At 50.1% G+C, this 23,816-nt stretch overlaps 1 protein-coding gene across 5 annotated transcripts in view; it reads right to left on the bottom strand.

Moving 5' to 3' along the window:
- Positions 1 to 19,224, bottom strand: part of LOC144944384 (sodium- and chloride-dependent taurine transporter-like) — a 44,436-nt gene extending 25,212 nt beyond the window's left edge. For 3 of the 5 annotated variants that reach the window (XR_013639576.1, XR_013639577.1, XM_078872502.1), the window contains exons 1-4: positions 18,740 to 19,218; positions 9,868 to 10,002; positions 6,879 to 7,131; positions 3,935 to 4,067 (exon numbers count right to left, since the gene is read on the bottom strand). Coding sequence is in view for 3 of the 5 variants with exons in the window: in XM_078872502.1 (XP_078728628.1) it covers positions 3,935 to 4,067; positions 6,879 to 7,131; positions 9,868 to 10,002; positions 18,740 to 19,004 (786 nt within the window). In the remaining 2 variants the exon portion in view is untranslated. Of the gene's footprint in view, positions 1 to 3,934; positions 4,068 to 6,878; positions 7,132 to 9,867; positions 10,067 to 18,739 lie in introns of all 5 variants that reach the window. The other 2 variants (XM_078872501.1, XM_078872504.1) reach the window with 2 other exon arrangements.
- Between the last annotated feature and the right edge of the window lie 4,592 nt (positions 19,225 to 23,816).

Genomic DNA, 23,816 nt, shown 5'->3' with positions numbered 1-23,816 from the left:
CACTCAGTTCCACATCTTCCTGTACCACATCACTCCATCTCTTCTCTAGCCCGTACCGTGTGCCCGCTTAGCCCCTCGATCCGGCCGAACAAAAGCTGTTTAGGCACGCAGTGGCTGGGCATACGGGCTACATGACCCAGCCAACACAGCCTTGCCTGCTGGAGGAGCTCACCGATGGAACTTTGTCCAGATCTTTTAAGGATATGTGAGCTCCTCACACAATCTAGCCTGGTTAAACCCAAGATGGACCTAGGCAGGCCAGCCTAAATGTTTCTAACCAGCGAAGATGTTCCATTAGGGGGGGTCCACGTTTCGCAAGTGTAGAGAAGGGAGGGAATGACTGTGGCCGAGAAGACCTGAAGCTTCGTGCAGAGTGACAGACCAGGTAGTTTCCACACAGCGTTACGCAACCGATGAAAAGATAGTGCCGCTCGATTGATTCAGAGTGAGACCTCTGCTGTCAAACCGGAGCCAATCATGAGCACACTGCCTAGGTATGGGAAGCTCTCCACTCTCTCCACAACTGCCCTATCACCAAATGGGAGTTGTGGGGGTGGAGTCTCTGATGGCACAAAATACCGAGGCAGGTGCTTAGTTTTGGTGGTGCTGATGGTAAATCCCCACCTCTTAGTAGCAAGCTCCAGATTCATCAGCAGCGCCTCCAACTCCTCCTCTGACTGAGCAGCAATTACCAGATCATCGGCATACATAACATCATTGAGCAATAGGGAGCCATCCCTTGACTGCACCCGGACATCGATCAGTCTCCCATTGCATCTGTACCAGATGGAAAATTCCTCCGGTGCAGCTATTGAAGGCTTCACGAACTATGTCGAAATAGATGTGAAATAATGTCGGAGCTAGAGGACATCTTTGTCGCACCCCAAATTTAACAGGGAATGGCTCAGACTCCCGGCAACGTAGTTTTACCTGGGCCCGCTCACCATCATGAAGGTCCTTAATCATCGTGAGCAGCGGGTCAGGGAATCCGAAAGCATGAGAACAACCCAGAGCGCAGGCCTACTGATGGTATCATAGGCCTTGACCAGGTCAACAAAGCAGAGATGTAGGTCTTGTTGGAATTCCCTACACCTCTGCTGTAGCAGACGGACAGAAAATAGGGCATCTGTGCCGGACCGCCCTTTCCTTAAACCGCATTGGGGCTCCGCAAGCTTCTCCTCAGCGTGTCTGGCAAGGCAATGTTGAATAATCCTTGCCAGAACCTTTTCCGGCACACTGAGGAGTGAGATGCCCCTGTAGTTGTTACAGTCTGTGCGGTCCACCTTCTTAAAGAGGGGGACCACCAGGGCATCCTTACAATCGTGCAGAACCCGTACAGTGGTCCAGAATGTTGTTATGATGTCGTTTGGGAGATCATCTCTGCCTGGTGCCTTGACTGGTCTCAGACTCTGGATCACCTTCAGTACTTCTTCAACAGATGGCACCTCACCCAGCCATTCACAGGAGGTGACTCCTTCCAATATTTGAGGCACCGCAGCCTCAGCAGGGTCACCCCCACTTTGTCCCCACGATGTTTTCCAGGCTGAGGGGTTTACCCTCCCCCAGGACCTCACAGAAATGCTCAGCAAATCTGTAAACCTGTTCCTGGGGGTCGGAGATTGGATCACCGTTCTTTCCCCTAATGATGGTAATAGGTGTGGCGATGCAGGTTATCTTTTGGATGGAATTAAAGAGCGATTTGTGATCGCGGGCCATTGAGGCAGACTCCATCTCCTCAGCAACCCGCGACCACCAACCATCCTTGCAGCGCCTCACAGCTCTCCGAACCTCCGAGCGAAAGCTGCGGTAAGCCTCCTCATTCTCTGACGTGGGATGCTGTAGACGATGAGAGTGGGCCTGTCGCTGTTTTCCTGCCAGCCTGAACACCTCCTCTGTCAGCCAGGGTCTCTGAGGAGGTCTGGATCGTGTACCCAGAGCAGCAATTGCAGCTGCATGAGCAACAGTCCTAAGCCTCGCCCATTTCCCCTCGACATCAGGAGGAGTGGGGGACGATGCCAACCCCAGCTGCAAGTGATGGTGAAATTCTCGCTTGCAACTTTAATCAGCTAGCCGACACCATGCCACTATGGATTTGAATGGGGCCCTAGGTGTACACCCACCACCGGAGTGGAAGAATGGCAGGCGCATCTTAGAGATGACAAGTCGATGGTCAGTGGGCATATCAGCTCCACGGTAGGTCCATGTTTCAAGGACATGGGCCCACATTCGCTGTTCCGTCACTATGTAGTCCAGCAGATGTTCTTGCTTCGACCCAGCATGCATCCATGATGTTGTGTGGATGCGCCGATGCCGGAACAGCGTATTTGTAATTACAAGCCCATGGGCTGCACAAAAAATATAGCAGCCTCCTACCATTGTTATTGAGCTGATCTGGTCCGTGTCTTCCAATCACTCCAGACCATGTGCTAGCACCATGACCAACTCGGGCATTTAAGTCACACAACAAGATGACTTTATCCCGAGGGTTCACTTTAGCCAGCACCTGTGACTGGAGGTCATAGAAGGCATCTGACTCATCGGCCTTGCCTGCATCCCTCCACGGACGTTCGTCTTCGGTGGGGGCATAAGTAAACATGACCACCACTCCTCGCCTATGGTTGATGGAAATGCGAGCCAAAAGTAGCCTGGGGGTTACAGCTTCCCACACCTCAACGCCACACTCCCACGCCCCCTTCATTATTTTGTTCAGGAGAAGAGCCACTCCCTGTTGTTTGACAGTCTCCTGCCCCGAGTAGAGGACTGTCCCCCCCTCATGGTGGGAGGAGCCAGAGCCGGTCCACCGGACCTCCTGAATACTACAGAGATCCGGGCGGTACCGATCCAGCTCTCGGCAGAGGAGTGGCAGCCTCTCCTCCGCAGTAAGCATTCGAAAATTCCACGTGGCCATACGAAGTGGCTTTTTGTTGTATCTGGAGGAGCCCCGAGGGTAAGGATTTAGTCTCCTGGCTCTGCCAAATGGGGTTTGGACAGGAGACGTCATAGACGCCTGTCCCCCCGGGGCCTCCGGCATAAGCTTAATTAAAGTTTTAAATCGTGGTTTAGTGGTAATTCATTGAAGGTGGATGGGTTACCACCCCTTGCACCCATCCAGAGCCCCCATTTGGCCGCTGTGGTGGTTATAAATGCTGTGAGGGGAATGGCCAATCTAAATTGGCCCTCCCCCCACAGCACTGCTCACCACAGCGATGCCGTCCGGCACCAACGAGTAGGTAGGAGGTTGTTTTTGCCTGACTACTCACACCCACCCACTAATACACTCGCACTCACTCACCCACTCATATACTCACACTCACTCACCCACTCATATACTCACCCACCCACTTATACACTCATACTCACCCACTCATACACTCACCACCCCACCCACTCACACTCACCCACTCATACACTCGCACTCACCCACCCACTCACAATCACCCACTGACCAACTCACCCACCCACTCATACACTCACTCACCCACCCACACACTAATACTCACAAACCCACACACTCATACACACACACTCACTCACCCACTCATACACTCACATTCACCCACCCAACAAAGGCAAAGATCCCCCATATAGCCTTAACCGACTGTTGGGACAAGTGCTGTTAGCGAGCACTTATGAAGGTGGGCACGGGACACGAGTAGGTGGGTGGCCAACACCACGCCCGGCCGCCTTTGTCTCCTTAGTGGCGATGCTCACACATCGCACCCAACTCACACTTACCCACACACCGACTCAATCATACATTCACACTCACCCATACACTCACACTCACCCACTCAGACCTAACGGTTCAGATAATCGTCACTGATGTTGGCCGTGAGCGGGAATCGAACTCGGGTGGTTGGGGTTCGTCAGTGCAGCGCGCTCACCACTGCACCGCCTCTCTGAGTACCGCACGCGCGCGCGCACACACACACACCTTGCCTGTGGACTTGACTCCCTTCCAGATACAGAAGAAGCAAATGACCCAGACGGCAAAGAGACAGAGCGTGAGGTCCCACTTGAGCGCGCCCAGCTCTTGGATGCCACTCGACAGCCCCAGCACCTTGCGTCTGTCCCACCACAGCAAACCACAAAAGTCCGCGAGTCACTTCGTGGTGACGCGCAGTTCGTGTCGCAGCCAAAACAACATTTGTTGAGATGTTTTCCAAGTCAGTTGTTAACACAGCCACTGCTGCCACTCTGGCTTCTCGTATTCCGGCTAACATCGGAGGTTTTTTTTCTGAGGCTTCATTTTAAATCCCACTTCTGAATTACTTCATTCCATCTCGTAAACAAAATCTTAACTGGAAAGGAATTGGTCAACTGCAGAACATCTTGTACCATACACGATATAATACAGCGCTGGAAATGGGACGTTATAGGACGGTTAGCCCACACCAGCACCTTTTTAGAAACGGACACTTTACAGAGAGGGTCCTCTTGCCATGATGATTCCGCATAGAGAAACCGGCAGCGAGCATAAACTGCAGCACTAATGGGGTTCGTAGTGACGCTTCTACATTTACGTTGAGACCAGGGGTCAGAAACCTTTCAAAGAAGAGACATTTTGGGGAGGCTTTTATCTTCGACCAAAATATTCCGAGACCGGCATCACACGCAGAGCCACTTGTACACAACACAGAGCAGCGGGTATACAGCAGATAACAAAGTCTGACTTAAATCAACAAAATACTGCAGGTGATGGAATAAACTGCGCCTATTTCGTTTTTGTTATCCTTGGTTATTCTTTAACACGACAGTTTGACTGTCGTACATTTTGTCATCACCAAGAGCATTCAACAGTGACCCATTCCTTGTCATTTGTAATACATTGTTGATTGTCTTTGCATTAAGTTGTGTTTGCTCGCAAAGGGGGGAAGACACGGAGCCGCAGTTTGCCGACCCCTGGTTTAAACCAATGCGTAACTACACACACACTACTGTAGTTATTGAGTTGCGGTTGTGCTTTTTCCAATTGACTCCTCACTGATTAACCGGCAGCAAATGCAGATTTCTGAACTGGAAATGATTATCTCGAAGCCGAGGTCAAACCGTGCAGCCCAATCGTTGTCCGTGGGCTCAGCTTTTATGAACAGAGAGTCTGAGCGCTTTCAATGACAAACAAAGGAGTCGCTTGTGTCTGAGTGTGTGTGTCCCGTTGGTCGGTACACCATTGGGAGCCGACTGGGCCACGAGGATTAGCGCTCGAGGTCCACAGATCTCGCGAGATTGTGTGTGCCTCACATTTTGACTTAAAACTTTCGTGACTGCAGGAATTCATATTCTTGGTTCTTTCGGTTAAGTCACGTAAATAGAAAACAAACATTTTGAATATTTTTTAAAATAAAAAATAAACAAATAAAAATAATAAATAGAAAATAATAAAAACAAAAAACCACAATAAAAAATAAAAATAGTACAATAAAATTCAAATGTCTCACTAACACAGCCACCGTTGCTCGTTTTCCTCGATGTGGCGGTGGCTCTCGATTCTCTTACATTGACATGCAAATCTCTCACAATACAATGGCCACCTCCACAGCTTCGTCGTCGTGGAGGTATCCCAGCTCTCCGATCTTACATTTACATGCAAATTTCATCTCTAGCCCCGCCCACTTCGCTTATGACTATTGGGATACACCCATCTCAAACCTTTATAACATCCTGCCTCAGCAGCTCTCCCGCTATATTTTTACCTGCCTCAGTAGCTCTCCCGCTATATTTGTTCACCTGATGACGATTGCTTGTCTTGCGATCGAAACGTCGTGATATTTGTATGTTTTTGTTATCTACGTGGCTTTGCCGAAAGACCCAAAGAATATGAATTCCTGCAGTCACGAAAGCTTTAAGTCAAGATTATTATTTTTATTTATAATTTGTAAATTTTCATGTAATTTATTTTCTATCTACGTGACTTTACCGAAAGAACCACGAATATGTGCATCACATGTTGTAGATTAAAAGCTTTAGCTGCACCAACTTCACAATAATAATAATATCCAGGGGCTTGCCTTGGCTCCTCCCACCCTCTACCATCTTATATATAAGGACGGTTTTCTTTGAATTTCTCTTACTTGATACAGCAATCGTGCTGTGACGATTCCACCTGAAGACGGAAGCTTGTGTTGCCTCCGAAACGTTGTGATTTTTATTTTATTTTTCATTTTAATTTTATAAATTTTAATTTTTTACCTACGTGACTTTACCGAAAAAACCTAAGAATATGAATCCTTGCAGTCACGAAAGCTTCAAATCTAGGATTAAAAGTGACTCTGGGACCTTCCCTCCCCCCCCATAGGAATGTGGAATTCACACCACTGACTCGGGTCTGCGAAGAGACGAGGAGGACTGCCTCAATGTGGAGCAGGAATCCACTGCGACCGTTTTGACAGCGGCCCCCAAACACCAGACCACAGCCACCGTTTTTCATGAACAAACAGTTTCCAAAAGCAGATCGTCAATTGCGCACGTTTCGCAACAACATCGCCATCATCCCCGCACCTAGCACCATCAATAACATCAGCCGCAGTATCCATGCAATCAACAGCAGCAGCAGCATCATCAGTGACAGCAACACGCAGCCACCCATTCCTGTCTTTCTCTCTGGCTTATGCAGCCCCTCTATACAGCAGCAACAGTCGAGCTGATCACCGCGGCACACCCTGCAGAATGAATACCCGTTCCCATTGTTATTACCTCAATCATGGGGGGGAGGCATGGAGGAGGGTATGGGGGAGCATTGAAGGGGGCATGGGGGAGTCATGGGGGACATGGGGGTGGCATGAGGGGGGGCGTGGGGGGGGGCATGGAGGGGGGAAGGGCATAGAAGAGAGACATGGGGGGGGGGGCATGGAGGGGGGCATGAGGTGGGGGGGACCTACTCCCAGAACTCCGTGACGGGCGACGTGAAAGTGACCCCGGGAAAGCCGCTCGCGTTGTCGGCGGCCGCGGCAGCCGTGAGGTTCCTGCGCAGGCCGTCCTCCACGCACAAGTCCGAGTTCCACTCGTGCCCGCAGGTCGCCCACGGCACCGTTCCCGTGAGGGCGTACCCCAGGTAGTAGAGGCCCCACGCCAGGATGACGATGTAGTAAATGTTGAGCAGCGACACGATGACCACGGACGCGTAGCCGATGCCTACACATCGCAGAGCGCACACAGCGCCACGCCACAGCACGGCGTCCCTACCCACCCGGCTCGGCACAGCGGTGTCTTCATTTTTTATTATTAAAATTCATTCGTTTGGACAATGACTCGAGATGGAAATAGGTCTCATCGCAAGGATACAGTCACCCACCTACTCGCACATACACTCACTCACTCATTCACACTCACCCACATACATACACTCACCCACCCATTCACACTCACCCACATACATACACTCAACCACCCCTTCACACTCACCCACATACATACACTCAACCACCCCTTCACACTCACCCACATACTCATACATACACTCACCCACTCATGCACACTCACCCACATACATACACTCAACCACCCCTTCACACTCACCCACATACATACACTCAACCACCCCTTCACACTCACCCACATTCTCATACATACACTCACCCACCCATGCACACTCACCCACATACATACACTCACTCATACCTACCCACTCACTCACTCACACACGGGCGGATATAGTAAACGCGTAAATGACGCGTACACAAACGCTCACTAATTTCCCCTCCGCACTCAAAACTCACTCATTGTTCCCAAGCTCACCCCCCCCCCCTCCCGCCCTTCATCTCCCCTCATAACCGCCACCGTTACTTCTCCCTCTTCGTATTCTCCTTGTATGGCTATCACTCATTAACCCCATTAATTCGATCCATTCATCATCATCATCATCATTTATTGTCATCAATTTCGCTCTCACCGATTTCAAGGATCATTACAGATTTTCCCCCGGTCGCTTCCTCTCATCCATTTCATTCACCTCATCTCCACCGCTACATCCACACGTAGTACTAATGTTACATTCTGTGTAAAGCGCCTTGGATAATTTGTGAACACACACCAATATATATACGTGAATAATTCTAATGTGTACACCACCACCAGTTCGCATGGGCTATTCTCCAGCCGTAACAGCTGCAGATGTTCTGCCCAGTGAGTTATTTGCTGAAATATGCCTGGCGACACGTTTCGGTAAACCTCGGAGACCGTTCCGCTAAACAAAACTACAATCTAACGATGACGTTCATGAGAGCGTCACAGTTCGTGAAAACGTCATCTCTCACAGTCGCTGAGTAGGAACCAGAGACCGAGCTGGAAGGCTGCCAGGCGGTCAGCCGACACCGACAATTACTCTGTAATTCTCTACATATTGAGTTGTTTTCAGCCAATTAGTGAGCTTCTCTACACGTGGGATGAATCAAGAGCATCGGGATAAAACCCACGCGTGCGAGGGGGCAACACTCGATCCCTAACAGATGGGACGGACGGAAATCAGTCCACATTTTTGCCGTACTCCGTTCTGCTGGAAAGCCCTGGGCTATGGCGCCTCCTCGATGCCCACGGGACTGGAGCTTCACAACGTTTTTTAGTTATTTTGTTCGAGCCACCAACCCACTCGCCGACCTCCAAGCCGTGCTGAATTACAGCCGGCCTCGTGCGTAGCCTCCACTGCGCCGCTCACGCTGAAGCAGCTCTGCGGCCCGAGCGAGGGTGCACCTGTTCGCGTGTTTACTCTAGAGGAGAGTTCACGTTTGTTATGAATTTTTGGACCGAAGACCAGAGTTACTGTTGGAGTAAAATCACCGCGCGGTTAGTTGAGTTAAGTACGTGTGCGCTATTAAATGTGATGCTATATATATAGTTGTATGCCACGTGAGCCAGCCTGCTATTGTGGAGGAGAAAGTCAAACAGGCGTGTCTACACGTGCTGCACTGCAAGATGCATGTGTTCTTCTGGTGTCAAGGCATTTATCTCGTTCGTCAGCACGAGCATTGAAGGTGATTGTCTAGCCGAGACCTGCCGGAATGTACCCGGAGCTACCGATCCTTTCGGAGGCTCTCACCCCCCCCCCCGCCACTCCGCCACCGTATCACGGACCAGGAGCTTGCGATCGACCCCACCCGAAAACTCCCCAGGGTTCGACCCCTAACCCAGGACACACAGTGGTCAGCCCTAAACCCTTACAGAACAGGGCATGGCGCATGCGGTCACCTCCTTCATCAAGTGATAATGAAGAAGTCCCCAATGTGACTGCGTGCAATATCACCGACAATGTATGTGTATGTATGTTGAACGTCTTTCGCAGCCTACATAGCCAACTGTGCTAATCGGGAGGAGCGGGGAAGGGCAGCACACTAAACACAAAGAAGCAGGGCAACACACTGAACGTCAGATTTCCACAGGGGCTATCGAATGACCTAATCAACTTGACACCCACACAAAAAACGTTACAAATGTCACTGTGACCATGCAAAATAAGAAGTCGACCTCCAACATTAGCATGAAAGTATTTTTGGTTACTTGTTATTCACATACTCGTTGGTTCTTTTGGTAAAGTCACGTAGTCATAAATAAAATGAAATAAAACAAATCACGACGTTTTTTTTTATTTTGAACTATGTGCCTTTACCGAAAGAACCACCGAGTATGGATTCCTGCAGTCACGAAAGCTTGAAATCAAGATTCAATTCACATGTTTAGTCTGTGAAGGAATACACAACCTAAGAGCAATCATTAAGTTAACAACCGTCTTGCGCTTCTGAGCATTGGCCCAGCGGCGCATATAATTCCTGGTGCATACAGACGCCACTCTGAATGGAACAATTTAAATGCGACAAAACACAGTTATCACCACAACCAATGCCCCCCCCCCCCCCCCGGCCGCAGAGATGCGCATACCGGTGAAGAGCGGGCACAGCTTCTGCCAGCTGGTGATGCCACCCTCCGACGTGAACTGCCCGAGTGCCACCTCCATGAAGAAGATGGGCAGGCCCCCTCCGAACAGGAACATGAAGTAGGGGATCAGGAATGCTCCTGGCAGCGCGTTCACAACACACGCGGCGTGGCTCATTTGGCGGCCAGAGCCAGCGGCACGAATCTGAGAGGGGGGATGTCGCGTACAGAGGAGGGGGACAGTGTCGGCCAGCGCTCCGCTCAGGACGCCGCCGACTCGAGCGCCGCCGCCGCCATCGTCGTGTGACGTCTCGCGATGGACCTTGCAGCCACTCCCTCCTGCAATGTTTCAGGGCACGAGCCAGGGGCAGGGGAAATCTCCACCCCCACCCACTCCCCACGTGAATTACAGCGCGCGCATGTGCCACACTTCAGCCTTGCTTTGCCCACTGGGTCGTTGCTGGGCTTATAGAATAGCGCAGATGGTCGGCAACCTTTCAATGAATAAAATAAAAAAAATTCGTTGCGGCTTTTGCCTTGATTAAAATTGTTCGAGAGCCGCATCACACACAGAGTACACAAACACACAGCAGCGGGTATACAGCAGATGACAACAACGACACATTCAGACTTAAATAAACAAAATAGGCGATGGAATAAATTGCGTTTATTTTGTTTTTCCCCAGAGTTATTCTTGAACACTACACTTTGACTGTTGTACATTTTGTCTTCACCAAGACATCCAATGGTGACTCATTCCCTGCCGTATCAATTAAATATAATTGCTCATTATATTTACGTTAAGTTACGTTACAAAATGTAAGGGGTTTTTTTCTATTAAAAAAAAATCGGCTGCCCCGCATAGGAGGCAGCCGAAGAACCTCAAGACGGAGGTGGAAGCCACCGCACGCAGCTCGCAAGTCGCGGGTGGCCGATCCCTAGAATAGCGCATTTGGTGGATTAGCAGCGATGTGGCTGACAGCAGCAGGTATTAAATCCACTGCATATATGTCATTGCCCCCCGCGCCGCCGCTCCGTGTCACTGCAGGCTTAACTGCAAGCGGCTCACTCTGGTCCTGGAAATTTCCACTGGGGAGGGGGGGGGTCCTAAAAAGGAGGACACCAAATGAGAAGTTGCCCTGGTGCCAGAATGTGCGGTCAGGTCCCCGCTCTCCCAGAGGCTGCGGCACGGGCGGAGCAAACTCGCGTTCACCTCGAGCTCTGTGGTTCGCGAAGCGTGGGGTCGGCGGACCACGGATCGCCCGCGAAACTATGGCGTGTACTTTGATTTATCTCGAAGCAATAGTCGCTTGAAGGACGACCAGCTATCTCATGCATTTAAATCAATAAAAAAAACGTTAATCGTTTGGCATGGCTTTTTTTTTATTCTAGATAAAAAGAACACGAATTAGATTACTTTTAATTCATTTAAAAAAATGTTGGTGGAGAAAATATATATATTGAGGATTGACAATTGATTCACAGTTCCAAAAGCATTGGGACCCACTCGTCTACGAATTTCTTTCACCTAAGTTACAGCTGATAGGCAAAGTTAAATTATTATTTTTGATTCAATTACTCTGCAATTAACTATGTTGTGAAACTCACAAGTGGGGAGTACCGTGAAGCATGAGACAATTAGAAAAATCAGAAACGCGGTTTGTTTGTGTGTCAGAACATGACTCATTTGAGTCGCCTTTGTGTGGAGCGGACATTACTCGAGACCACGCAGTGAATCATTCCGCATGATCGCATCCACGCAGGAAACTTCGTGATCACAACAAGCACAGCGGATCCACTTGACGGCCAACGTAACTACCCTGGCCTCTTGCGTTCTCACCTGGTTAAACTGAATGAACAAACTGAATTTGACCACTAACACACCACACCCAGTACACATGCAACGTTGTCCTCGACGTTGGCATGCGTTTGGAACCGGTTGACTACAACTTTGGCTCACCATTCCACATGTTACTGGGCACAACGCTGCAAATGTCCAAGCCGACGAGAAACATTGTTCTGCGGCCGCACAACGTGTACGCTCGCTCACCATCGTCCCTATTTCAACAGAGTTGGCGGTAAACAGGCGGTGTCCAGGCAACGCGGCTGGATATTAGGCAGACGTTCGCCAGCGACGAGGTGACGAAACGGCTCCGAGGGGCCCCCGGAGAGCAAGGGACGGGACGCGTAGCCTGCATGCAGTCGTCTCATCGAATACAAGCTCATGGCTCTGGTCTATTTACTCAAAGCACAGGGGGGCGCGCGATCGCCTGTGTCCCTTAAGACGCGTGGGAGGGTAAAGAGCACGGTGGAGAAATGTGTCGGAGGGACGAGGATATTCCAGAGAGATGCGTCAGTGATGCGTGTTCCAGTGATATGTCAGGGATGTGTCCGAGCAGTGCTGTCACACACGTGGTTCACAAGTTAATTTGATTCGGCTCCCGGCATGATTACAGCTATTGTTGAGAAAGGCCCTTTTGCCAGCGATCAGACTAAATTATTTACGCTAACGAAATGACTTTCAACAAATGTGGAAGGATATAGGCAACGCGTAGGGGTGGTGCCGAGTGGGGGAGACGCACGGGGGGGTGGGGAGGATGTGGGGGGGGGGACCTTGAGCACGGGGGGCCAGCGAGGGGGCCTGGCGCGGGCTGCCCTCACTGCCCTGGCCTCATCCCCTCGCTCTATCCCCGCATCCACTCTGCGTGCGTCTCTGTTCTGTCAATGATGTATCTATTTTGTTGATTTTATCCAGATTTTATCTCTCCTCATATCTTGTAGGATGATATTGTTATTCTATTCATCTCTCCTCTATCGTTTCGATTTTATCTGAATACATTGACCGGACTATGATGTCTTTCGTATTTATCATAAATGTATGCACAGTATTTCCTCTAAGTTAAAGTCAGGATTATGAATAATCTCGCCTATCTATTTTGATGGATATTTGTATTGTATTTTATTCATGCATCTACCATTAGCCACGGTTGGTTACGTACGGTGCGAAAGAAGTTCAATATACATCATTAATTAATGGAAATATGAACAATTCGTCTTTTGGCGTTTTCTGATCTGACACTTATGAGAATAGGTCATAAAGAAGGCTGTCTCTGTTGTAGGCCAATCAGTTTCAAAGACAATTCCATATAAAATAAGAGCATGTCTGTTTGTAGGTATCCATTTGGTGTTTGAAAATGTGAGCACCTGTTGTATTGCCAGACAGGTTAAACCTATTCTTATTTTTCATACTTTGAAACTGCCAAAAAAGGTATCCCATGATAAGCTTCTGTGGTGGGTACAAATCCACTACACAGACATTAAGTTGTTGAGCCATCTGGCCAGGAGTGGGCAAACATTTAGCCCACCACTTTTTACCCAGGTAATTTTAGAGCCGTACAAACTCAGTGTTTCTAACATGACATTAAACACTAACAATAACACATATAATAATCACAGTTAAGAGACAAACAACATACATAATATAAACATACATACCATTACATAATAAATCAATTTTCCCACTTAAAATCTCATCAATGGTCCTCAGAATAGGCGGGGCGCTGATGTTGCAATGCCCAATACGGCTGATCTTATTTTACAATTTTATTTAAAACACGGTGAGAACCAGCTGAATGATGTTTCTAATTTAACAGCAGCCCAAGTGGCCTGTACGCCATCGATGTGGGCGAGAATACTGAAGGTAAATTGTCCCTTCAGAATATACAACAATTTTTTTTACATTTAAGAAAATCTTGTGTATGAACAGAAGAGAGTTCATTTTCCTTCGATCTGTGTCTAGTAAATGTCATTGAGCGCGTTTATTCGGATGCTTCGTCGAGTGAAGTAGCTGGCATCGGAGATAAAAACGGAGGAAAGAACAAAAAGTAACAACATTTAAACTCTCCAAGGCCCTGACTGAGGCGCATTGATATAATATATCGCAATCGTCAAGGACTGTGAGTGTCACTGCCTTGAGTAGACGATGCCTCCTCCTCCCTGCACGAGCCGTGACCAACTCGTCGTTCTCTGTACCAAAAGCCAAGATGCTGGCCTCAACTTAAGATGAATGTGTTCAATGAGGCTAAAAATGTCGCTTCTCGTCAATGAAAATGCCAAGGTATTTGCATGCATTGCCCTTATCAAATGGGTTACCATTCTTAAGTTGAATGGACACTTCAATACGAACAGACCCATTAGAAAAACACACGTGTACTGTTTTAGTCATGTTGTATGACTAATCTTGTTGCTATCTCATTTAAATGCATACATTTTCCATAAATCACAAGGCGATTTCCTGCTCAAATGAACAGATCCGATTTATATCCATGAGCCGCTGGTGGAAATTCCACTTTTCTATGGCGAGGGCAACCAACGTTCAATTCCCCAGAAGTGTTTTTTTTATTTTATCGACCTCAGAGTCATGGTGGGCTAAGTGACCCCCCCCCACCCCCACCGAACCAGGAATTTGAACACGAGACTATCCAATCGCGAGCCACCAACTCCACCGATGACCAACCTGGCCGGATAAACATATGGACCGTTATGTAATATAGGTCTCGTTGTCTGGAGTCTGCAGTTCTTTGCGCGTTGGCCAAATCTGTCCCTGGGCGTGCAAGGCTCGGACCACCGTTGCGAGGAGAGACTAGCACTCGGCCACCACAGGGGGGGATGTGTCGGTGGGACTGGGATGTGTCGGTGGGACTGGGATGAGACCTGTAAGAGGGGAACCGGCGCGTGTGGGACACCTGTGACTGCAGTAGACGCGCGCTAATTCGGACAACGGATACTCAAACACAGTAATACACAGACGTGACCCATATGTTTGTCAATAACTCCTTCGTAGTCCACGCGTCTTCGCACAGGGGAGAGATGCGAAGATTATGGAAAGCTTCGAAAATGTGCGCGGCATCCCTCCGCGGGAACATTGCTAATCGCTGCTGTTCCCATTTAGTCTGCGTGCTGCTCGGGGCAGTAAACACTCGCCTGGTGCTCGGGAGATTAGCGGTCGAGCCGCGGCTAGAGGCGTGGGGGCGAGTCGGCGAGGTCACGGCGTGGGGAACTGGGGGCTGGCACACGCCCGCGCTAAGCGCATGGCGCCGCTACTCAACGCAAATTCCCAACCTCGCGTCCCCCCCCCCCCCCGCGATCAACGGAGAGCAGTGGGCGGGCTGATTGATGACCCGCCCGAGTCCACCGTCTCGTCGCGGGTCAGTCGTCTCCCTATCACTCTTCTATCGCTTCTATCGTGGTGACTGTTGCGGTGAACGTTACTCGTCGATTCCTCTTTGCATGTGGAGGAATCGGTCTCCCAGCGCCCTGAGAACGATTGTTTGAGGACGCTTTGCACACACACCTGCCCTGCAAGTCACGACAATTCTTCCTCTCTCTGCTTTTTCCCTGGCACTGCTCCACGTTAGAAAAAAATATTCTCCCTCCCCCCATTGTATATTTTTCACAAGCGCTTAGAATAACCTTGCTCAATTCAAGGCACGTGTTATCTCTAGCCTTTTACAACCTGCGATAGCGCTGTTTGTTGCCGAACCCTTGGCGTTTTTGGGGCCTTTGCTGAGAAATTGGTTTAAATAAAAAACTACTCGATGCTCAGTTGCCAGGGTGTCTCTTTCCACTGCTGATGCAATGCGTCTCCTTCCCACGTGCGCACCGGTTGCGTTCCATCTCTACGGCTGTCCCATGATGCTGTTGCCTCTCTGCTGTGATATTTAATCACTATCCTTGCCGTTTCCTTAAGAGGCCACGTTGGTTCCGATTGCGCCTCCTCTGGAGTAGATGCGCGCCGTTCTCATCGCAGTGCATTTCCTCCAGATCCTGCGCGTCCGGTTAGATGTTTTTTGTTGTTGAAGTCCTGGATGGCTCCACTTCATATTGAATTAAAACTAAAAATATATTTTTTTTTATTTGAGCAGTTAAGGCCCAACTGAGCAATATATCTCTTTTCAGAAGCGACCTGGCTATCAAAAATGACAGATAAACCAAGTGCATTATCATGATGTGGACATTTATAGCAGCTACACACTCTAAAACGCAAGTTTCTAAATGTGGAGGGAAAAACTGGATGACGCGGGAAAAAATCCACGCGACCACGTGGAGAGAGACACGCAAACTCCAAATATACAGCAGCAGGCGTCAGGGTCGGGAACGAACCCACGACCTCCTGCACACCAGGCGAGGTAGTTAACATCTCGCCACCGGGGCAATGACTTTTATCCAGAGCCCATAGAGAGGCCAGAGAGATTGAGTGAATAAGAAATGGATATATTAAAATTATAAAGAAAAAATAAGAATTGATTTTACCCTTTCTGGCAATACCACATGAGTTGTGTGAAGATGTTCAAACACCAAATGGACACACACCTGTTTCATAGCATGATCAAGTCTGCATTGACCACCCATGCTTGTGGTCAAACATGCAAACAAAAATGCTCTGATAAATATACGCAGCCTTTGAAACTGATTGGCCTACGTACGTATGAAAGGTTGAACTTCTTCTGCACCGTATCCAACCGTGCTAATTAGAGGTGCGGGGGAAGCACAACAAACTAAACACAACAAACGAGGCAACCTCCTTCAACAACAAAAGAAGCATTTTCTCTTCACGGACAAGTTTAATTTCCCCGAAAAATTATTCCTCCGAAGGTTATTATATCCGTGTAATCAGTGCCGGAGGTCATTATTCTCGGGCAAGTTGTCAGAAAGAGTAAAACCTCTTCTTATTTTTCATACTTTGATACTGGCAAAAAGGTCCCATGATATCGTGCAAGTTGCAATAACCGTGAGACGTGGCCGATTGTATTAAACCACGCGTACCTATGCACCACTAGCGACGCAGCCATCACAACCGCGTGCGTTTGTTAAAATGCCAAGCACCGAAAGGATGCTGGGAGGAGGGGGGGGGACACGTGGCCACCTCCCGACAGGAATTCCGAGTGCTTTTGTCACTCGGGAACGAGCACGGAGCCTCAGAGTGGCCACGCTGCCAAATGAACCAAACACGCGCAACGCTCACTCGGTGATGTATTCATGAATGGACGTTTCGCATTATGCACTCGTTTCTAATTGTTGTTGTTGTTGTTGTTTACAGTCCATCAGGATATATGCAACGGACAACAAGACCTCCTGGGCCCGTTGCTAAGAGACGGATGCTGCCAAGCGCCTCGCGGTTTTAAGCTTGGCGTATCCTTTACACTTCGTGGCAAGCACTGGACTTTCCAGCGCAGTCACAGTCCTTTGTAACGATGTTTAACCAGCACGTAGCGATACGTAGTTTACAACTGATTGCACACATGCGGTGATGGTCTGTTATTTGCGATGCATGTAAATTACGTGCAAGTGAAATTAGAACTATACACGCGCGTGATTATATATATGGAGCGAATAAAAAGTGGCCGGACGAAAACTGCGAATTAAAATGAAACGAGCAGAGCGATGCCCGGCAGAGCATCCATTGCGGGAAATGTAATTCCGAACGTGTGATTGCGACACAATCGGAGCGCTGTCAGTGTGGCGGAGGGAGCCCCTCGTCTTCCCCGTCAACGCGAACTTGTCGACAGGAACAGGAGGGAGACTCGGGGATCGCGGCTCGAGCGAGGACCCCGCGGCTGCTGTTCCTACTGCCCCCGCTACTGCCAGCGACGATACGATACATTCCATGCGAACACTCGCGGACTTTGCGTGAGCGTGAGAGGCAGGGGACAGTGGAGAAGGGTCAAGGTCGGGGTGAAAGAGGCAGGGCAGACGAGACAAGACACACGAATCATCGCATGCGACTACATTCTTAATGAGCCACCATGACGATAAGTAACCGATTCTTAAATCGCGAGATCAATAAACCCCCCCCCCCCACCCAAGTGGTGAGTGATCCACAGTAACCGACGCGACATCTGTGAAAAAGAGCTTTATAGCTCATCGGGTTCCTCCAGTGTAAAACATTTATTCTAAAAAACATCTATTCTGATTCTAAACTAGGGCACAACGTTGCTCCTCCGTGTTACTCTCCGTCATGGATCACCACCCACACAGCAGCAGCAGCTGCAGAAGCAGCTGCAGCAGCTGCGCGTCTCGTTCACCGCCAATCGCCCCGCACGCGTCAGCGCGCGCCCTCGTGGCGAGGAACGACGAACGAGGCGACCCCCTTGGAGCGTGAAATGTAAGCGGAGCTCGCGAGATTTCCTAGAAAGTTAAGTATTGGCATCGTCGCCGCGCAGCCGGTGACAGCCGCTACTTTGGCATCTCCACGACCCATCGGCGGGCGCGCACGGAGAGAGACGACGGCGGCGATCGTCTCTGGACCCCCCCCCCCCACTATGGCAGAGCGAGCGAGGGAGTAATGTGATTGAGAGAGCAGGTGCGAGCGCGAGGCTGGTTAGTCGCAGCGCGGCCACGCCACACTGCGCCTGGGTTTACGAATTGGAACAGGCGCCGTTGATTTCACGCACGAATAAAAGTGTCCTTCCGATCGATGGTCAACTGCATTGTCAAAGCACGTTCGTTTATAAGGTCACGTGAGTGTTCTGATTTCGATACGTTTCAAAAGAGGTGCAATTACTTCATTTGTTTAAATCTGACTTAGGCATTTTCTGAAATCTTTTTTTTTTATTTGGGGGGTCGAATAAGCGGCACTTGTTGAAGCAAAACAATAAAATCGGGTGCCCGGTGACCGCCTCCCCGCTAAATGCCAGGTGGAACGACGTCGAGCACTTCGTGAGCATAGCTGCCAAAAGGCTTCCATTGGGGAGGGGGGGCAGAGGTGGACAGAAGCGAGTGGCGAGATAGAGGAGGTGGGGGGCGAGACTGGAGCGGATTAAGGCGAGAGTAGAAAGCGGATTGCGTGAGAGGGCGAGAATGGCAAGGTGCCGCTCACCGCCTCCGTTCTTGTAGCACAGGTAGGGAAAGCGCCACACGTTCCCCAGGCCGATGAAACCTCCGGCCACGGACAGCATAAACTCCACGCGGCTCCCCCACTTCTCGCGGGGGAGCAGGACGACGGCTGCTGCGGTGGGTCCGGCGGACGGGACTCCAGGGCAGTGCGGAGCGGACGTCGGAGCTGGGGAACACGACGCGGGGCAGCTTGACGGAGGGGCAAGGCCACCACCGTCGGGGCACGCCTTGCCCTCGCCGCACGCCATGTTGACGGAGGGACGAGATCGTTCGAGCCGACGACGCGAAGTGAGTCGCGGGAGCGAGGAGGAGGAGGCGGAGGGACACGCGCGCAACGAAGAAATGCCGCTCGCTCGCTCGCTCCTCTCTCCTCCTGCTCTCGAGCAGACGCAGCGCCGAGTGCGCAGGCGCTGCTCCGCCGCCGCTTTTATCCCCGCGCTCGCAGATTACGCCGTGACGTCGGGCAGTGGAAAAATACCGAGCGACGAGAGAAGAGCCGCGGGTCGAGCGGCAAAACGAGGGTGGGCACGGCGAAAGGGAGGACGGGGGGGGGCGCGTTGCTGCGAGCGCCGTGGAGCCGGACGGGGGGGGGCAAAGAAAGCGGCGGTGGTGATGGTGGTGGTGATGGTGGTGGTGATGGAGAACGAAGCAGGGAGCGCGACTGGCTGGGCGCCCCGGGGGAGGATGCTGCTGTTGCTGCTGCTGCTGCTGATGGTGGTGGTGGCGCGGGTTGCTACGTGTCCCTGCCAAGTAGCAGCGCGGCACGAACGAGCAGCTGAGACTGTTGCCACCATCAGTCACTCTGAGACTGTCGTTGCCATCAGCCACTCTGAGACTGTCGTTGCCACCGTCAGCCACTCTGAGACTACGTCACTGTCGTTCGCTCCCGAATCGTTCGACCACCTGTTCGTCGATTCAAGCGTTGGTCGCACGCTCCACGTGGTCGCGAACAAACATAAATAGCATCGAGCAACAGAAACATTAAACTCTCCCTCGGCCGTTGAACTCGCCCTTCCCGGCCGCTCTGATTGTTCCACGCGCACGTGCACGCGCGCGTCCCTGGCTGCATCTGCTCTGGCGGTGGCGTCGTCTGTTCCGTGACAGGTGCTGCACGGTGACACCTCGCTCTGTCGGCAAGCGGCAGCCCCCGTTGCGGCGCCCCGACACAGAGAGCATATTTATTTTTCATAATTTTAGATTCTGGCAAAAAAAAGGTATCCTATTAATATAACAGCTCGACCGGAGCTTTACGTGTTCTGATGCTTTCATTGTCTTTTGTACTTGTTCGCCTTCAGGGGTTCTCTGGGCTGACACTGCTGGTCAGACAAGGCCACACGGAAGGATGTCTTTGGTGGAGGCCAGTCAATTTCAAAGACAATGCATTTATTATCAGAGCACTTTGTTTGCATATCTTGTCACAAGTACGTGTGGTTAATGTAGACGCAATGCCTTGCAAAATGTATCTATTTGGTGTTTGAACATCTTAACACCTTTTGTATCGCCAGAAAGGGTAACACCTATTCTTATTTTTCATAAAAGGAGGTCGTGGGTTCGACCCCGACCCGACACGTGTTGTATATTTGGAGTTGACGTATCTCTTCTCTCCCTGGCCGCGTGGATTCTCTCGGGATCCTCGGTTTTTCCCCCTCCACATTGAGAATCAACATCACGAATTTAGAGTCTTTGGCTGCTGCTATACATTTCCACGTGATGATGATAAGCTGTTTCATTTGTGATAGCCAGGCCGCGCTCTGAAAAAAGAGCCGTATAGCTCAGTCGGCCTTACTCCAGGTCAAAAGAAGAAATTATCTTGATTTGAAGCTTGCGTGACTGCAGGAATCCATACTCTTTGCTTCTTTCGGTAAAGTCACGTAGGTAGAAAATACAATAAATCACGTCCGTCATCAGGACGCTTGTGTTGCGCCCGAAACGTCGTGATTTATTTTATTTTATACTATTTTTATTTTATTTTAGCGTCCTGATGACGGACGCTTGTGTTACGCCCGAAACGTTTTTATTTTATTTCATACCTACGTGACTTTACCGAAAGAACCAAAGAGTATGAAGAAATAATGTTCATAGTTTTCGCGTCACCACCGTGCATAGGTCACGAGGGCGCGAAACCCCAAACCTGGCAAATATCCCGCGGGGTCAAAGGGAAAGGACCGCATTCACCAGACTTGGACTACTCAGCTTGGTGAAGTATGGTCAAACAACACCCATGACCCACATCGTGTGAGGCAGACTTCATTCAATAATTCTAGATTGACAACACTCACTAAGAATAACGATATCGCCTTCGCGTGTTAAGCACAACGCAATAATAGCAACGCCTCAATGAGGATCCTGCTAAGTTTGGGATGTTTTGTCCAATCCCAATAATAATTTGATTTGTTTATTGTGGGGAGGAATCCGCGGAAACCCCGCAATAAACCCACCACTCTCTCTGCTTTACACACGCAGATATATTTGGGAACGCATGGCTACGCTTGAATCTTCTGGTCACCCCCCGCATCTGGCCCCAACTCTACAGCACCGTCTATTCCCAATCAGCCTCCCGTGCAAGGTCCAACCAGGCTCAGCACTGGCATTGTCAAGTCGATATATGGTTGTTGTTAGCTGTTTTTCGGAGGCACTAAATATATCCCTCCCCGGGGACACTGCGGAATAAAACGTGCAGAGCAAGAGGGCTCCACAGTCCCCCACAACCCCCACGACTCAGGGGTCGTGCAACGTGGGGCTCTGGAGCAGCATGCGGCTCTTTCTAGGGGAGCACCGCGCCTCGTATTGACGACGTTGCACTGTGGCTCTTTAAATGTTGAGGCGGGGTGGGGGCGGGGTTGTTTCTGACCACCGAATTCGAACAAAAATGCCTCGTATTAATCTTGATTTGAAGCTTTCGTGACTGCAGGAATCCATACTCTTTGGTTCTTTCGGTAAAGTCACGTGGGTAGAAATAAAACAAATCACGACGTTTAAAACAAATCACGACGTTTCGATCGCAACACACGCGACCTTAATCAGGTGGCACCTATACAGCAGGACAACCGCTGACATATTTTATTTCTAACTACGCGACTTTACAGAAATAACCAAAGAAAATGGCTCGTAAATTTCGATTTAAAGCTGTCGTGACTGCATGGATTCATATTCTTGGTTCTTTCGGTAAAGTCACGTAGAAGGGAAATAATAAAATAATAAAACATAATAAGATAAAATTCTCACGACGTTTCGGCCACAACGCAAGCAGCCGTCCTCAGGTGAAGAACAGGGTTGTCTTATTATGTTTTATTTTTATTATTTAAATATTTCCCTTCTCCGTGACTTTACCGAAAGAACCAATAATAGAATGGCTCGTATTGTTATTTTTGGTTTGCTGACCGTTGCCCTACCGTCATCTCCATCAAATCGCCGCGTGTCGAACACAAACAGCACCGCACTGCGCACGAGACGCTTCGACTCAACGAGGCTACTTGGGACTAAGAATACGGGAGAGACTCCTCGTGTGTGCTGCACCACAGATGAGTGTGACGGAGCGAGTTTCAGATTGCCCCACGAGAACCGATACGGTACACGTTAATGGTTAAGGGCCACTGGGGGTGTGGGCGATGTGGGAATGGAAACATTGTCTTGCAGGGGGGCGAGGGGTGACCACGCCAATGCCGCAACTCAGTCTGTTGTTCTTCCCCCCGCACCTCCGATTAGCGCGGCTGGCTACGTACGGTGCGAAAGAAGTTCAGCATAAATACACATGCATGCAACTGTAAAGGAAAGTGAAAACTGTGTCAAGGTGAGGGCGAGGCGCGGGAGAGGAGGAGGGATGTGAGAGGAGGGGAAGATTAACCAACCGCGCTGGAATCAAACCCCGTGGGTCGCTCTGAACACGAGGCCTCCACCGACGGCTGAGACCTCTCAACACCTGAGGTGTCCAACGGAGCAGACACGGCACGTGCTGCTGCTACAGGGCCGAAGGACTGCACTCACAGCCAAGGAATCGGTCACTCCGAGAAGAAGGAGTTGCTGACGGGTCAAATCGAGCCACTCCACTGCCGGTGCCAGGGCCAAGTCCAGCCACTCCACCGCAACTGCGTGCGATAAATCAGCGACCATCCGGCTTAACAGCATTCCAGTGACCAAAACTTGAGTCCCAGAAGCAACACGGACTGAGTCCGGGTCGGGGGACAGAGGCAAGGATCAGGAGCGAGGCGGAGCGAGGCGGGGCTTGCGCCTTCTGACTCCTCCTCGGGGTCCGTCTCGACGACAACAAGGAACCTCGTCAGAGCGACACCGGCGACTCTTTGATCCTGCACGACATTACGTGGAGTCATCAAGAGGGAACAATATGTGGAAAGTTTGCATCCCTTACCCACGGCATCCAGACGCCAGTATTATTAGGATTAAGTGGGTAGGTGATGTAGGTATTGTGTTGATGGTGGTATGCGAGGTGGGTCGTAGGGGAGCAGATGGTATCGCGGTTAGCGCACTGCGCTACGAACCCGGCGACCCGAGTTCGATTCCCGCTCATGGCCAACACCAGTGACGATTATTTGAACCGGTCCCGGGCCTCCCGAAGGTGCACTCAGCCTCAAACTAGTACGTGGTGCGGTGTGTATTCATCGCCACTCGGGATACAAAGGCGGTCGGGCGTAGTGCTGGCCACCCACCCCCTCGTATATCGTCCCCACTTGCCCCAAAGGTGTGTTAAGCCTTTACGGGGGTTTTTTGTCTTTGAGTGTATGCTATTACAGTGAGGGAAAAAAAGTATTTGATCCCCTGCTGATTTTGTACGTTTGCCCACTGACAAAGAAATGATCAGTCTATAATTTTAATGGTAAGTATATTTGAGCAGTGAGAGACAAAATAACAACAACACAATCCAGAAAAACGCATGTCAAAAATGTTATAAATTGATTTGCATTTTAATGAGGGAAATAAGTATTTGACCCCTCTGCAAAACATGACTTAGTACTTTGTGCCAAAACCCTTGTTGGCAATCACAGAGGTCAGACGTTTCTTGTAGTTGGCCACCAGGTTTGCACACATCTCAGGAGGGATTTTGT

This window comes from Lampetra fluviatilis, chromosome 34 (genome assembly GCF_964198595.1).
Source record: "Lampetra fluviatilis chromosome 34, kcLamFluv1.1, whole genome shotgun sequence".
Classification (NCBI taxonomy): domain Eukaryota; kingdom Metazoa; phylum Chordata; class Hyperoartia; order Petromyzontiformes; family Petromyzontidae; genus Lampetra; species Lampetra fluviatilis.
The sequence above is the reverse complement of the archived record's forward strand: the minus strand, read 5'-3'. Positions and strand labels throughout refer to the sequence as shown.